This window comes from Vicugna pacos, chromosome 12 (genome assembly GCF_048564905.1).
Source record: "Vicugna pacos chromosome 12, VicPac4, whole genome shotgun sequence".
NCBI classification, from domain to species: Eukaryota; Metazoa; Chordata; class Mammalia; order Artiodactyla; family Camelidae; genus Vicugna; species Vicugna pacos.
This window is the reverse complement of record NC_132998.1, coordinates 30,986,718-31,003,971: the sequence shown is the minus strand read 5'-3', so window position 1 is coordinate 31,003,971 and position 17,254 is coordinate 30,986,718. Positions and strand designations below refer to the sequence as shown.

The 17,254-nt window shown below is 38.6% G+C and overlaps 1 protein-coding gene across 1 annotated transcript in view; it reads left to right on the top strand.

The window, feature by feature from the left end:
• Positions 1-17,254, top strand: part of ANO4 (anoctamin 4) — a 308,805-nt gene that overhangs the window by 278,858 nt on the left and 12,693 nt on the right. The window contains exons 23-25 of the mRNA XM_072973171.1: positions 1,873-2,025; positions 3,132-3,279; positions 9,047-9,166. Of these exons, the coding sequence (XP_072829272.1) occupies positions 1,873-2,025; positions 3,132-3,279; positions 9,047-9,166 (421 nt within the window). The remainder of the gene's footprint in view (positions 1-1,872; positions 2,026-3,131; positions 3,280-9,046; positions 9,167-17,254) is intronic.

Sequence of the window (17,254 nt, the reverse complement as noted above, 5' to 3'; positions counted from 1 at the left end):
ACACTGAGACATTGGTTTGGAAAGTGCTGCTTCTGTAGCATAACAGCAGACAACCAGAAATTCCCTGAGAAGAGTCAGGGTTAAAAAGAAAGAACTGAGAATCCTCATCAGAGAGATAATGAAGTCATGAGAGTGGATGGACTCCCCCAAGGAAAGAGGAAGTCAGGATTGAAATGGAACCAAGGGAAACACTGAGGGCAATGCCTATGTGTATTGGTGGTGAAGAGCCACTTAGCATAGGCACTGAGTATGACTGTGACCAAGACGGGGACATCCTGGAGGGGGCAGTATCACAGAGGTCAGGTAAATGAACTTGGACTCTGGAACCATGTCATCCATGTTAGAACTGCTTCTTAGTTATGTGTGTTGGACAAGGTGTTTGACTTCTTTGTGCCTATTTCCTGACCTATAAAGTAAGGATAATAATAGTACCCACATAATAGGGTTGTTGTGAAAACTGAGTTAAAATACATGAAGTAATTAGAGTAGTGCCTGTTACACAGAAAATGGTGTATGTGTTAGTCATTGTTTTGTTACTTTCTAGAATAAGGCTTAAAAAGTAGAAAATACACAGTCATTCATTCAGCCACATACTTTTTTAGAGTTCGTAATGCCCAATAAATTGCATTTGCTTCATTTTTAATTATGCTGTCTGGTTGTTTAGCATCAGGGACTGTGTTTTGGGGTTTTTTTTTTTTTAACTCTTTATCTTGCAAAGTTGCAAACATCCTACATACTTTCACCTTGTTTGCCCTAATGTTAATATCTTACATATTTATCAAAGCCAGAAAATTAGCATTAGTATAATACCAGTAACTAATCAGCTTATTTGAATATTGCCTGTTTCTTCCACTGTCTTTTTCCCTTGTCCGTGATCTATCCGGCATCGCACATACATGTTGTGTCTCCTTTGTTTCCTCCAATCTATGACAGTTCTATCTTTGTTTTTCATGATCTTGATACATTTGGAGAGTACTGGTCTGTGGTGAAGAAGGCCCTTAAATGTGGGTTTATCTAATATTTTCTCATGAATAAGTTGAGATTATGGATTTTTGGCAAAACTACCTCAGAAAGGAGGTTGTAGCCTCCTCAGTGCATCATCTCAGGGGTATGGTGTGAATATGTCTTGTTAATGGTGATACTAACTTGGGTCACTTGGTTAAGGTAATGTCCATCAGCTTTCTCCATTGTAAAGATACTGTTTTTCTCACTGTAATTACTATCATGTAGGAAGATATTTTGAGAATAAGCAAATCTTTTTTTTTTCTATAATTTCCCCTAATTTTCGCATTCTGTGATGGTTCTTGCCTGCAACAATGACTACTGTGGTGTCTGACTAAATGGTGAACTTCTGTCTTCATTATTCCTTCTATATTTATTAATTAGAATTCTCTCATAAGAAAGAACTGTCCTTTTCCCCCCGTTTACTTATACCCGTATGGACCTGAATAGTTAGTCTTCGGGTTGCAATCCAATACTAACATGATGTGGTTGTACAAACTGTTGCAGCTTTGGCCAGCAAGAGCTCCTTCCCATTTGTCCTGCGTCCTCCTGATGTGTGCCCGTCATTTTTCAAGCACTTCCTAACTTTCTGGCACCACAAAATATTTCAGGCTAATCTTCTTTTCCCTGCCATAGCTCTGGAATCAAACATTTCTCCAAGGAGCCCTGCTTCCCTTTATTAGAGGATGCCACTGCCTCCAGGCTCAGGGAGTACCTCATTTTCAAATGTCCTGGCCTTCTTTCAGGGAGATATGTTCCCTGTGCTTTTGAGGAAAAACATGGGTGAAAACACACTCAGATTATTATCCTTTTGAAAATAGTAATGGAAAACTGACCCTCTTTGTTCTTTTTCCTTCTTTTGTTCTTTAGTTCTTCAGTTTGGATTTACAACTATCTTTGTGGCAGCTTTTCCCCTAGCACCACTTCTGGCCTTACTGAATAATATAATTGAAATTCGACTCGACGCTTACAAATTTGTCACACAGTGGAGGCGACCTTTGGCTTCAAGGGCCAAAGACATAGGTAAGTTGGACTTGGGGGTGTTTTAAAGATATAACAGCCACCAATTTAAGATTTTTACTTGTGGTTTCCATATTAGATGACTCAGCTAAACCTTACAAAAGAATGTTCGTTAGCTTTTAATAATATTAGAGGAGGAGAATATAACTCAAGTGGTAGAGTGCATGCCTAGCATACACAAGGTCCTGGGTTCAATCCCCAGCACCTCCTCTAAAAATAAATAAATAAACCTAATTACCCCCTCTCCCCTCAAAATAATATTAGATAAGAAGTAAAGCTGCCTATTTGAAAATTTATAATCTCCAGTGCTGGAGAATTTGCACTCAAGTATATTATTTCTATTCTAAGACTTTGGGATCTAAAAATTTGATTTCCTATAAATCATTTCCTTTTTAAAGTAGATCTTCCATTTGCTTAACTTTGTTTTGCTCTTTCCTAAATGTTTCCTGAGTTGCATGAACCATGACTCAGTTTTTCTAAAGGCAGAGATGGCCTTTGGTTTTTGACTAGAGATGCTGTGTTGAATCAGGTGCAGCCTTTCAAGAGCTGCCTGAGATCAGAGACTGTCTTTTATTCATTTCTGTGTCCAGTGCTTAGAATAGAGCAGGCAGGTGCTCAGTCAATGTGTGTGGAAGCAACTTGAGTGTGGACAGACTTGGCTCACAGTGGTCTTTTAACCTTTGTATGAAACAAACATACATTCAGTGAGCATCCACCCTGGCAGTCAGTGCATCAGGAACGGGGCCTATAAAGATGAACTGGAGGAACCCTGTACGTGCCCCTAAGTTGCTCCCAGCCCTGTGGAGACTTGACGTTGTGTGTGCCAATCTTATCATATGGTGTTTTGGTGCCTTACTACTGACCAGAATTCTCTACCTATGTCTGAACCTGATCAAGTTTTTAAATCAGCATTGGCACTTCCACACAAACCCCTTCAATGCCAAGGTGTTTGCAAATACAAATTCTTACTACTGGTTGCAAGCATCAGTGTTTGGGAAGATGAAAGGACCCATGGAAAGGAGTATTGAAAATTACTTAACCCAGTTGTTTTCTTACTTATTACCACTCCTGTTGTGTCTGGAATTAATTCAGCATTTCTCTTTGAATAGGAATTTGGTATGGAATTCTTGAAGGCATTGGAATTCTCTCTGTAATCACAAACGCGTTTGTCATAGCCATCACATCTGACTTCATCCCTCGCCTGGTGTACGCTTATAAGTACGGACCTTGTGCGGGCCAAGGAGAAGCTGGGCAAAAGTAAGTCTGCCATAAAACCATCATGGAATCTCCCCATTTCCTAGCCATTGTGTGGTGCTGGACACTCAGACAGAAGCCTCCCCCGGAGTACAGGGTACATAAGCCCAGGACAAGAAGGCCTGTAGTGGGGGGAGGTGGAACTATGATTTAATAAGACTTTCGGCCAAGGAAAACACATCCTGATCTCTTTAAGTGGGGGTGGGGGTCAGTCATACAAGTTTCAGCTGGAATGCACTGTGAGAACAGCAGTTAATGTGTGTAGCAAAAAAAAGTGGTCCATGATCTAGTACAGAGTTATGCCATTTTTATGAATTTGTAAAATGACAGTTATAATCTGATTTCCTCCTGTGTCATTATATGTAGACTCTGCAAATTTTGCATAGGAAGTGGGCACCCATGTGCCAGGTACCCACAAGGTACTCAATAAATATTTGTAGGCTAAGTAACTGAATGATTCTTTCCCAGCTATTGGCTCGACCGGTGTCTATAGTACCACAGGCAAACTGGGTGACCTTAGTTCCTTGAGAGCTCAATTCTGCGGCATCACCTCAATGATTCACAAAGCCACGGCTCTGTATTTCCGGTCAGATAAAGCCTAGGAAAAAAATTATAACATGTCCCCTAGCTTTCATTTCTACACCCTTAGAAAAAAAGATAAGAAGTCCTAACATACTTTAATGGGGGAGGTGGGGGAACCCTATTTGGCTAATGTCAAAATAATCTAATTGTGGGTTGTAAATGTCTTTAGGTTAAAGTGGAATGGCTGTTGGGAACATAAGGTCTTTTCAGTGCCCCGGAAACCATCTCAGTTGGGCTACTGCATATTCAGACCACCAGCCCTGCCACCTGGTCGACTAATCTGAGCCAAAATAATTCATCCTCTAGAGCCACTGTAGTTCAATTAGCTCCTAAGGAGTCAAGTGCCACCAAATCAAGTCAGCTGAATTCATGCACCCCTGGCCTAGGTCCAGTTTCATTATTAATCCTACATAAATGCTCTGAAGCATGGATGACTGAATGTGATAAGGCTTACAGTCCAGCTATTTGAGGAGGATCCTATAAAATTCTTGACTACACTCACCATCGGGCCATTACACACTAATGATCCAGCAACTTTAAGCGAGCGCACCAGCCTTTTTTTTGAGAGAGCTGGAAACTTGGACTCTGCCTGCTTTTCTTTCTAATTGTCACTGTTGTTACATTCTCTGTTTGACTCAACCTAAAAAAGCTTAACTTTGTTCAATATTATGTTTTGTATTTGATTCTCAAAACAACACTGGGAGTGGGGCATGCATTATTACCCTCACTCTGAAGAGCAGAAAGAGATTAAGAGAAGTTAAACCCAGGATCACAAGACAGAGTAACTGCGGGAGGCTGTGCGAAGCTAGGTCCTAGGCTCCTCCGGGGCTCTCCACCCTGCACTCACAGCCCGGGGGCCGCTGCCAATCACTGGTTATCCAGCTCCCCTCACAGTCAACTCCTTGGGGTTTAAATCTCAATAGTTAATTCAGTTCTTCCCCGACTTCAAATATGGTGAAACCTGTCTTGTTCTGGAGGGAACCGAAAAAATAAAGTGAGAACATTTATGTGCTTTTGATAATAAATTAAACCTTTAGAATTTTGACAGCCTGTTAGATTTAAGACAGTATTTATGGTTTTTAGAATTTATCTAAATAGCCTGCCTAATTCAGTTTTATTGGGCTCTCTGGGCCTTTTTTTTTAAACAACCTTTCTCTTAAGAGCCTTCTGCCACTTTTGCTATTTATAGATCTTATTTTTTATCTTCTAATCCATTGGTTGTTCTCTTGTTTCCAAATAGTTATATTTCTGTATGTTTCTTCATGAATCTTATTTTCTGCCCCGCCAGCTACTCTATTATCCTTTTCAGGTTTTTTTCTTTTTCCAATTTAGAAATGCTTTAGAGATGACTGAACTCATAGAGGAGCGGCGTTGTCAGATTTTAGATGACCTAGGCTTTTGGAGTAGTGTGTGCAGTCATAGTCAAATCCCACTTATGATTTACTCTAGCTGTGGAAACGGCGTATTTCAATTTAAATTGACCTGAACTCAGAAGTACTGCAACCAAACCAACCACCTTTCTCCAAAACTCCAGGCTACCTCCATGCCTCCGTACCTTTCACCTTTGCCTGGCTTCTCTGTTGATGAGAATTTCACTCCTCCATGCTGGTTGTTCAGTTCAGGTCACGTGCCCCTTGTCCCTGTGACAGCATGCTCCAGTTACTCCTGGCTGTGCGTTCCAGCCAATCTCTCTTCTCACACAGATGCTCAGTAAACGAGTCTTCAGTGGCACAGTGGGGAAGACATTCTCATTTTTCAGCCAGATCTGTACATGAAAGGAATACTGTGGTTTGAGACAATGGTCTCCATACAATGGATACACAAGGATTTTTCAAATGTTTTCATCTTTGCTCTTAAGACATTCTGTTTTCCAGTTGCCCATGATCAGATTGTTCATTGTTTGCAAAATGAAGTCACTTCCTCTTTCAGGGTCTCCTCCCAGGAGCCCTTTAGAAAAAAGCTTAGAGAACTAAGATCACCTCTGGGCAGACATCAGGACAGAAATTGTGAAGTAAAGTTGGTGTGTATTGTAACATTTTCCTGACAATCGGAGTTAAAATTTTCATCAGCAAACAAAAAGCACAAATAACCAGTTTGATCCCAGACCCTCAGGAATGCAATAAAGGAATTGCTACTTTGTTAGACATGGATTAGAGTTTGGGAACATCCTCCAAGGACACATGCAGGCCTTAGAATTACTGTGAGGAATATACCTCATTAGTGATATAAATTAAGCTGTTTTTCCTGTTGAAATAGTGATATCATAAGAAGTTGGAGACTTGATCAAGATCACAGTGCTCAAATTTTCACAGCATGAACCACAAATATCTTAATGAACTATAAATATTTACATAAACTATAAAACAATTAAATAGATCAACACCATAACCAGTTGCAAAGTTGTATTTAAGATAAAGCTGATGATACAGAGGTCTAATCCTCCTTTTTCATATCTGACATTTTCATCGCAACAAGTCAGAAGTTCACCTTCTTCTTATCTCATTAGCCTAATTTATTACCTATAAATAAGTTTATAAATTAATATATAAAGTCATTTACTATCTACTAAAGTCTGACTTTAAATGCACAAATCAGATCTTAATTTCCTCTTGCCTTTTCACCCTGTCAGTCCTACCCCCATGCTATTTGAATCACAATGACTAAAACCTGAAAAGCAAAATTTGCAGCAAAATTCAATGACACTGCAGTGATTTTGGTCTGGAATCTGCAAGCTCAAAAATCCACTTCTGCTTCTGCTCTTCCCCTTGAAACAGATAGAATCATCACCAGTTCATCCTTTTCCCCCAAAGTAAAGGGTGGGAAGCAACAAGTAATCAATGGTTTTAAAACCAGAATTCTCGATTTAAATGAATGTGGTCTTCTCAGAAGTTATGTGGAAGAGGTAATGCATTCTAATTCAAACAATGCTAACCCTTCCATAAGACATTTTCTGAATCTCCTTTCTTGAAAATGCCATCAGAGGCCACCTGCCAGCCCCTTAAGGAAACTGGCATCATTATTTTATATTCACAGGAAATCCTTCACCTGAGACTTTCCCCCTCATTCCTCTCACTTCTCCCTAATCATCAGGGTAGCCTCATCTTTCCTCTGTCACTTGGAGCTGGTGGTGTGTCACAGGGAGGGTGCATAGACCTCCTGCCAGCAAACTGAGTGACAGACACGGAATCTGCTGCCTGCGGTCTTCATGCTGTAACAGCAGGCCACCGAGCCGATCCATGGGTGCTGTTACACAACAGAGCGTGGGGAACCTCATGCCCCTGAACTGATGATGGTCTTAGCTATTTGACGTTGACAAGCTAAGATTCTCCCACAGTGAAAAGAATTAGAGAAACGCCTAGACAGTTCAGTATTAGCAGTTCCCCTTCTTCCCCGGTTATGAAAATGTTATGGAAAGAGGACTTACACAGCTGACAACTAGATATTTGGGGAGGGGGAGAGGATGGTAATTAGGTTTATTCATTTTTTAATATTTTTAGTGGAGCTACTAGGGATTGAACCCAGGACTCGTGCATGCTAAGCAAATACTCTACCACTGAGCTATCCCCTCCATCTTGTTATGACTACATATGTACGTACTAGTTCCGTGTGGAATGCTTTGCACCCAGAAGGAGTACACACCCACTAAAAGCACAGTTTCAACCTGAGTTTATGATTGACATCACATAAACATGCTTAATAAATAGATCAATGGTGTATCCTCTTTATTTTGAGGATAAGGTGTTTAGCCCACGAGACAGGTATTTCATTCGAATTCAGGTTCTCAATTGAGTTTTTTAAACTGAGCAGCCATTAGACAGCAGCTTTAATCTTGGTAAAGCTCAGGGCTGCTTTGTGAGAGAAGAGTGTAGGAGCAGTCATGAATATTCCATTTCCCTGAAGGGCCTGTGTTTTTTTGCCAGTTTCCAGAGCTCCTTTCTCTTCTCAAGTCTCAGCTCCTGAGAAGCCCCTGCTGTAGTCTGTATTTCACAGAACTGGCCCCTCTCTGTGACAGCTAACCCTCATCAAGGCCCTGATTTGTGTTCACGGCATGTTCTAGGCAGTTTGCAGATGAGGGGGAAATCATTTCAAATTACTCTTCAAGGAGTGATGGGGAGGCCTGCCACTGGGAGTAGGGCATGTCACACACTCACACTGACCCTTTGTTTCACCCATGAGTGACTTGACAAATGGGTCCTTTCTGCTTGGTTCATTTCTTTTAAGGCCACAATAAAACCAGTAAATTGTCTTGAGCAAGACAGCACACAGAATCCATGTTGAGCAAGACAACACACAGAATCAGAGCTATGTTTGTGTCCTCATTTGGGTTTGGTGTTCAGCAACTTGATGATCACACAGTACATGTTAATGAGGAGAGTTTGAAGGCCTTGATTTATTCGCTCAATTGATAATTACTTATTGACCTCCTGCTAGGTGCATGACATAAATGAGTGATAGCCACTCCTTTATTAAGATCTTGCTGTAGCCTAAGCATTATATCACACTTGCTTTACACGTGTGACCCTATGAGGTGGGTGCTTTCGTTGCTTAGAGGAGTTGCATAATTTGCCAAGATTACATGGCTAGGAAGCAGCAGAGCTACAATCTGACCCCAAAGCCCAAGTTTTTTGTACAGTAACAGGCTGACCCTCAGCACAGAATGAGAGCCATGTCCTCAAGAGGTGTGCAACCCCGGGAGCTTCAGGCCATAGTTTTACTCCTGATCCATTCTCAAGACCTCGATAGAATCTCTGGCACTTGAATTTTCCTCTAATTGAGTTCAGTATTTACTGTCTTCCTACACTGCTTGAGAGTGTCCTAGGATACAAAAATGTCTGACACCTCTTCTGATCCAAAAAACCCACTACAGTGCAAAGGAGAAGACATGCGGCCAGCTCCGGTGTAAGCTATGTGGCAACTGTGAAATAAGTGCAGGGCACCACAGAGAGAAAGGGAAAGCATGGACTGGGATAGCGATGTCCGCCTGACGATTCTGCACAGAAAGGATGAGAACAAAAGAAATGATTTGGTCCTCATTGAACATACACAGGATGTTTCAGTACACTGTGAGTGCTTGTGACAAGGCAGGGCTGGGTAAGGCCCTACAACCCCCAGAACGAGGAAGTAGAGCCTTCGGTGAACTGGATGCAGAGGTGATCAGAGTTCTAATAGAACGTGTTTACTCTTTCAGGTGTATGGTTGGCTATGTGAATGCCAGCTTGTCTGTGTTTCGAATTTCTGACTTTGAGAACCGATCTGAGCCTGAGTCTGATGGCAGTGAGTTCTCGGGGACTCCTCTCAAGTACTGTAGGTGAGCGTGGCGCTTTTAGCCTAAGCTGGGCTGTCTCGGGCATGGGGACGTGTCGCTCAGATAGCCCTTTCCAACTGACTGGGTTTACAGCAGTGGTCCTCAATCTTGATTATGCTTCAGATTCCCCTGGAGAATTTTTACATCTCCTCTTGACCAGGCTGTGACACTGGCCAATTAAGACAGAATCTCTGGGTGAAACCCAGACATCCAGATCCAGGAAGCCCATAGTGTTCCAAACAAGAGGAACCCAAAGAGGCCAACACTAGGACATTTTAATTAAAGGGTCAAAGTTAAGACAAGGAGAGAATATTAAAAGCAGCGAGAGAAAAACAACTTGTTATGTATTAGCATATCTCATTTGATTGCACTTCAATTCTTTTTTTTTAAATTGAGTCATGGTCAGTTTACAATGTTGTATCAATTTCTATTGCACTTCAAGTTATTGTGCGTTGCAGATACTGTGTTTTTTAATTGAAAGTTTGTGGCAATCCTGCATTGAGCAAGTCTGTTGGTGCCATTTTTCCAACAGCATTTGCTCACTTCATGGCCCTGTGTCACATTTTGGGGATTCTCACAATATTTCAGACTTTTTCATTATTATTATATTTGTTGTGGTGATCAGTGATCTTGATGTTACTATTATAATTGTTTTGGGATGCTATGAATCACGCCCATATAAGATAGTAAATTTAATCGATAAATATTGTATGTATTCTGACAGCTCCACTGATGCGCTGCTTCCCCGTCTGTCTCCTACTCAGGCCTCCCTATTCCCTGAGACACAGCAGTATTGAAATTAGGCCAATTAATAACCCTCCAGTGGCCTCTAAGCGTTTAAGCGAAAGGAAGAGTCACATGTCTCTCACTTTAAGTCAAAAGCTAGAAATGCGTAAACTTAGTGAGGAAGACACATTGAAAGCCAAGGTACGCTGAAAGCCAAGTTATGAATGTAAAGGAAAAGTTCTTGAAGGAAATTTAGATTGCTACTCCAGTCAACACATGAATGATAAGAAAGTGAAGCAGCCTTATGGCTGATCTGAAAAAACTTTTTGTGGTCTGTTTAGATCAAACCAGCCACAACATTCGTTGAAGCCAAAGCCTAATCCAGAGCAAGGCCCTCACTCTCTCAGTTCCATCAGGGCTGAGAGAGGTGAGGAAGCTACAGAAAAAAAGTTTGAAGCCAGCAGAAGTTGGTTCATGAGGTTTATGGAAAGAAACAGCCCCCACAACGTGCTGCAGTAAGTTATCCAGAAGATCTAGCTAAGGTAGTTAATGAAAGTGACTACACTAAGCAGTACATTTTCAAGGTAGATGAAACAGCCTTATATTGGAAAATGATCATCTAGGACTTTGATAGCTAGAGAGGAGAAGTCAGTGCCTCACTTCAACACTTCAAAGGGCAGGCTGACTCTCTTGTTAGGGGCTAATGCAGCTGTAAGTTGAGGCCAGTGCTTATTTACCATTCCTTAAATCCTGTGGCTCTGGAGAATTGTGCCAAGTCTACTCTGCCTGTGCTCTATAAATGGTACAACAAACCCTGGATGACAGCACATCTATTTACAACATGGGTTACTGAATATTTTTAAGCCTATTGTTGAGACCTACTGCTCAAGAAAAAAAGATTCTTTTTGAAGTATTACTACTCCCTGACAATGTACCTGGTCACCCGAGAGCTCTCTGATGGAGATGCACAATGAGATTAGTGTTGTTTTCATACCTGCTAACACAGCATCCATTCTGCAGCCCCTGCAAGGAGTCATGTCAACCTTCAAGACTTATGATTTAAGAAATACTTTTTTTAAGGCCATAGCTGCCATAGATAGTGATTCCTCTGATGGATCGGGGCAGAGTAAGCTGAAAACCTTCTGGAAAGGATTTATCATTCTGGAAGAACATTCGTGATTCAAGGGAAGAGGTCAAGATAGCAGCATTAACAGAAGTTTGGAAGAAGTTGATTCCAACCGCCAAAGATAACTTGGAGTTTGAGACTTCAGTGGAGGAAGCAACTGCAGATGTGGTGGAAACAGCAGGAGAACTAGAATTAGAGGTGAAGCCTAAAGATGCAACTGAAATAACTGCAATGTCATCATAAAACTTGAATGGGTGAGGAGTTCTCTCTTTGGGATGAGCAAAAAAGGTTTCTTGAGAGAACAGACTGGTGAATCTTGTCAAAATGACAGTGAAGAATTTAGACTATTACATAAACTTAGTTGAAAGAGAAGCAAGCAGGGTTTGAGAGGACTGACTCCAATTTTCAAAGTGATTCTACTGTGGATAAAATGCTACCAAACAGCATTTCATGCTCCAAAGAAATCATTTATAAAAGGAAGAGTCACTCAATACAGCAGACTTCACTGTCGTCTTGTTTTAAGAAATTGCCACAGCCACCCCAACCTTCAGCAACCACCACCCCGATCAGTCATTAGCTATTAACATTGAGGCAAGACTTTCCACCAGAAGGATTGACTCTGAAGGCTCAGATGATGCTTAACATTCTTTAGCAATTAAGTATTTTTAAATTAAGTACATTTTTAGACATAATGCTATTGCACACTTAATAGACTACAGCATAATAGAGTATGTACAGTATAGAGCAAAAATATACTGCCATATAATACAGTGTATATCGTACACTGCTTAACTGTCACATGCACTGGGAAACCACAACATTTCATGTGACTCACTTTGTTGCAATATTCACTTTACGACAGTGGTTTAAAACTGAACCCACAATTATCTCCAAAGTTTTACTGTACAAGGGAACCCCCTAAGATTATCAACAGATTCTCAGCAGAAACTTTGCAGGCCAGGAGGGAGTGGCACAATACATTCAAAGGGCTGAAAGAAAAACACTGCCAACCAAAAATACTCAACTCAGCAATGTTATCCTTCAGAACTGAAAGTTTTCCAAATGAGCAAAAGCTAAAGGGGTTCATCACCCCTATAAGAAATGTTAAAGGGACTTTGAGCTGAAACCAAAGGTCACTAATTAGTAACAAGAAAACAGATGAAACTATAAATCTCCCTGGTAAAGGGAATTACACAGAAAAGATAGTAGAGTAATCACTTATAAAGCTAGTGTAAAAGTTACAAGACAAAAGTAGAAAAAAATAATTAACTACAATAATCAGTTGAGGGATACACAAGATTAAAAAGATGTAGGTTATGAAGTAAAAAACATAAAACATTGTAGAGGAGAGCTTTAGAAGGCAATCAAACTGAAGCTGTTATCAACTTAGACTGTTATCAATACAAGTTGTTATGTGTAAGCCTCATGCTATCCACAAAGCAAAACCTATAGTAGATACACAGAAGATAAAAGAATCTAAGCATAACCCAAAAGGAAGAAAGCAAGAGAAGGAGAAAGGAACAGAGAAAAACTACAAAACAGCCAGAAAACAATGAACAAAATGGAAATAAGTACATACTTATCAATAACTACTTCTAATTTAAATGAACTAACTTCTCCAATTGAAAGACAGAGTGGCTGGATTAAAAAATATATATAAGATCCAATCTACATGCTACCTACAAAGACTCACTTCAGGTGTAAGGACACACAGGCTGAACATGAAGGGATAGAAAAAAGTATTCTGTCCAAATGGAAATCTAATGAAAATTGGAGTATCCATACCTATATCAGACAAAATAGATGTTAAAACAAATGATGTAGAAACAAAAAACAAAAATAAACCAAATGATGTAACAGACAGAGAAGGTCATTACATAATGATAAAGGGGTCAATCTAACAAGAGAATATACTTCCCAACATACCCAACATGGGAACACTAAACATATAAAGCAAATATGGACAGACCTAAAAGGAGAAATGGACAGCAACACAAGGGTACTTTCACACCTAATCATCCAAACAAACAAACAAACAAACAAACAAACCAGTAAAGAAACATTGGTCTTAAAGAACACGTTAGGCCAGAAAGACTTAACAGATTATGTACAAAACGTTCCATCCAAAAGCAACAGAATACAATATTGGGTTTGGGAAATGGGAGATACAAACTATTGGGTATAAGATAGGCTACAAGGATGTATCATGCAACATAGGGAATAGAGCCAGTATTTTGTAACAACTGTAAATGGAGTATAACCTTTAAAAACTGTGTAAAATAAAAGAAAAAAAAAGCAACAGAATGCACATCTTGTCAACCTAAATGTCCACTGACAGATGAATGGAGAAATACGCTGATTTTTTTTATATATATAAATACACACACACACACACACACAGATATATATATATGTGTGTGTGTGTGTGTGTGTGTGTGTGTGTATATATATATATATATATATATATATATATATATATATATATATAATGGAATATTACTTATCCATTAAAAAGAATGAAATAATGCCATTTGCAGCAACATGGATGGACCCAGAGATTATCATACTAGGTGAAGTAAGTCAGACAAAGACATATCATATGATACCACTTATGTGTGGAATCTAAAAAATAATAAAAATGAACTTATTCACAAAACAGAAATAGACTCACAGACGTAGGAAACAAACTTATGGTTACCAAAGGGGAAAGCAGTGGAGGGATTAACATACATACACTACTCCATATAAAATAGAGTAACAACAAGGACCTACTGTATAGTACAGAGAACTATATTCAATATCTTGTAATAACCTATAATGGAAAAGAATCTGAAAAAGAATATATGTATATACATGCATACCTGAATCACTTTGCTGTACACCAGAAACACTGTAAATCAACTGTACTTAAATTTAAAAAGTGAAAGGAAAAAAAAAAAAAAGAACACACATCTTCTCAAGTACACATGGAACATTCTCCAGGATAGATCATGTTAGGTCACAAAACAAGTCATAATAAATTTTAAAGGATTGAAAGAGGTTGAATCATACTGAATATCTTTTCTCACCACAGTGGTATGAAATGAGAAATCAGTTATAGGAAGAATACCAGAAAATTCACTAATATGCAGAGATTAAACAACATGCTACTGAACAACCAGTGAGTAGAAAAACCAAGAGAAATCAGAAAATACCTTGACACATTTGAAAATGAAAATACAACATACCAAAACATATGGGATGCAGCAATAGCAGTTCTAAGAGGGAAGGTCATAGCAATAAATGCCTACCTCAGGTTGTTTATTTGAGATCTTTCTTACTTCCTAACTCACACCTCAAGAACATAAAGCCCAAAATTAGTAGAAGAAAGGAAACAAAGATCAGAGTGGAAATAAAACTAAAAAGACAATTTAAAAGATGAAACTAAGAACTGGTTCTCTTAAAGATAAGCAAACCTTTAGCCAGACTTACCAAGAAACAAAGAGGACGCAAACAAAATCAGAAATGAAGAGATGTTACAACTGATACCACAGAAATACAAAGGATCATAAAAGACTTCTATGAATAATTATATACTAACAAGTTTGACAACCTAAAAAAGATGGAAAAACTCATAGAAACATAAGCTACCACCTACCAAGATGGAATCAGGAAAAAAAACATCTGAGCCAACCGAGTACTAGTAAGGAGAATGAATCAGTAATCAAGCCGCCTCCTCCACCCTCAGCAAACAAAAGGCCAGGACCAGAAGGCTTCAGTAGTAAATTCTACCAAATAGTTAAAGAATTAGTATCAATCCTTCTCAAACTTGTTAACAAAAAGAGGGAATGCTTCCAAACTCATTTTAAGTGGCCGGCATTACCCTGATGCCCAAACCAGATAAGGGCACCATAAGAGAGAAAAATTACAGGCCAGTATCCCTGATGAACACAAATGCATAAAATCCTCAGCAAAATATTATCAATTGAATTCAACAGTACATTAAAAAGATCATACATCATAATCAAGTGAGATTTGTTCCAGAAATGCAAGGATTTGCATACAACATATGCAAATCAGTGTGCTACACTACATTAACAAGATAAAGGAATAAAAATCAAAAAATCATCTCAGTGGAAAAAAGACAGTCTCTTCAATAAGTAGTGCTAGTAAAACTGGACAGCTACCTGTAAAAGAATGAAATTAGAACATTCTCTAACATCATATACAAAACTAAACTCAAAATGGCTTAAAGATCTAAATGTAAGACCAGATACTGTAAAACACCTAGAAGAAAACACAGGCAGAACACTCTTTGACATAAATTTCAGCAATATTTTTTTGGATTCATCTCTTACATGAAATAAAAGCAAAAACAAACAAATGGGACCGAATTAAACCTAAAAGCTTTTGCACAGCAAAGGAAACCATAAACAAAACGAAAAGACAACAACTTACAGAATGGGAGAAAATATTTGCAAATGACACTACTGACAAGGGACTAATTTCCAAAATATACAAAGAGCTCATACAGCTTAATATTTTAAAAAAGAAAGTCCAATCCAAAAATGGGTAGAAGACTTGGAATGTCCTCCATTGAAGACATCAGGGTGTCCAACAGGCACATGAAAAGATGGTCAGTATTGCTAATGATTAGAGAAATGCAAATCAAAACTACAACTACCATGAGGTGTCACCTCACCAATCAGAATGGCCATCATTCTAAAGTCTACAAATAATAAATGCTGGAGAGAATGTGGAGAAAAAGGAACCCTCCTGCATTGTTGGTGGAAATGTACATTGGTGCAGCCACTATGGAGGACAGTATGGAGGTTCCTTAAAAAACTAAAAATAGACTTATCATATGATCAGCAATCCTATTCCTGGGTACATATCCAGAGAAAACTAATTTGAAAAGACCCATGCACCCAGTGTTCACAGCACTATTTACAATAGCCAAGATACAGAAACAATCTAAATGTTCATCAGCAGATGACTAGATAAAGATGTTGTAAATATATACAATGGAATATTATTTATCCATTAAAAAGAATGAAATAATGCCATTTGCAGCAACATAGTATGATAATCTCTAGTTCCATCTGAGTAAAGTAAATCAGACAGAGAAAGACAAATATCATGATATCATTTACATGTGGTATCTAAAAAAAGAAAGATACAAATTCTATTTACAAACCCAGCACAGACTCACAGACACAGAAAACAAACTGTGGTTACCAAGGGGTAAAGGGTCGGGAGGGATAAATTAGTGGCTAGGGATTAACAGATACAATTACTGTATATAAAACAGATAAACAACAGTGGCCTACTGTATAGCACAGGGAACTATAATCAATTTCTTAGAATAACATATTGGAAAAGAATCTGAAAAGAAAAAAATACATATATATGTATATGTATAACTGAATCACTTTGTGTACAGCTGAGACTAACATTGTAAATCAACTACACTTCAATGAAAAAAGGTTTATATCATACAATCTTCTCAGTAGATGCACAGAAAGCATTTGACAAGATTCAACATTGATTTTGATTAAAAAGAAAAACAAAGTGGGTACAGAGTGAACACACACACTTCAACATAATGAAGGCTACATGTGGCAGGCTCATAGCTAGTGTCATAATCAAACATTAAAAATTAAAGACTTTTCCTCTAAGATAAGGGACAAGATAAAGAGACTCTCGCTGCTTTTATTCACAGTATTGGAAGTCCTAGGCTAGAAAAATAAAAGGTATCCAAATCAGAAAGGGAGAAGTAAGATGGTCACTGTTTACAGATGACATGATATTATACAGAAAATTCTAAAGGCTCCACCAAAAAGCAGTTAAGAACTAAAACAAATTCATTAAAATCACATGATACAAAATCAATATACAAAAATCAGTTGTTATTCTATACACTAATAGCAAACTCACAGAAATAGGAATTAAGAAAATAACCCCAGTTACCATGGCATCAAAAAGAAAATACCCAGGAATAAATTTAACCAAGGAGATGAAAGACCCGTACACTGAAAAGTATGAGACACTGACTAAATAAATTGAAGACACAAATAAATAGGAAGATATTTCATGCTCATGGATTACAAGAATTAATATTATTAAAATCTTCATACTACTCAAAACAATATACAGATTCAGGGCAATCCTTCTCAAAATTCCAGTGGCATTTTCACAGAACTAGAGCAAACAATCTTAAAAGTTGTGTGGAACTACAAAAGGCCTAGAATAGCCAAAGC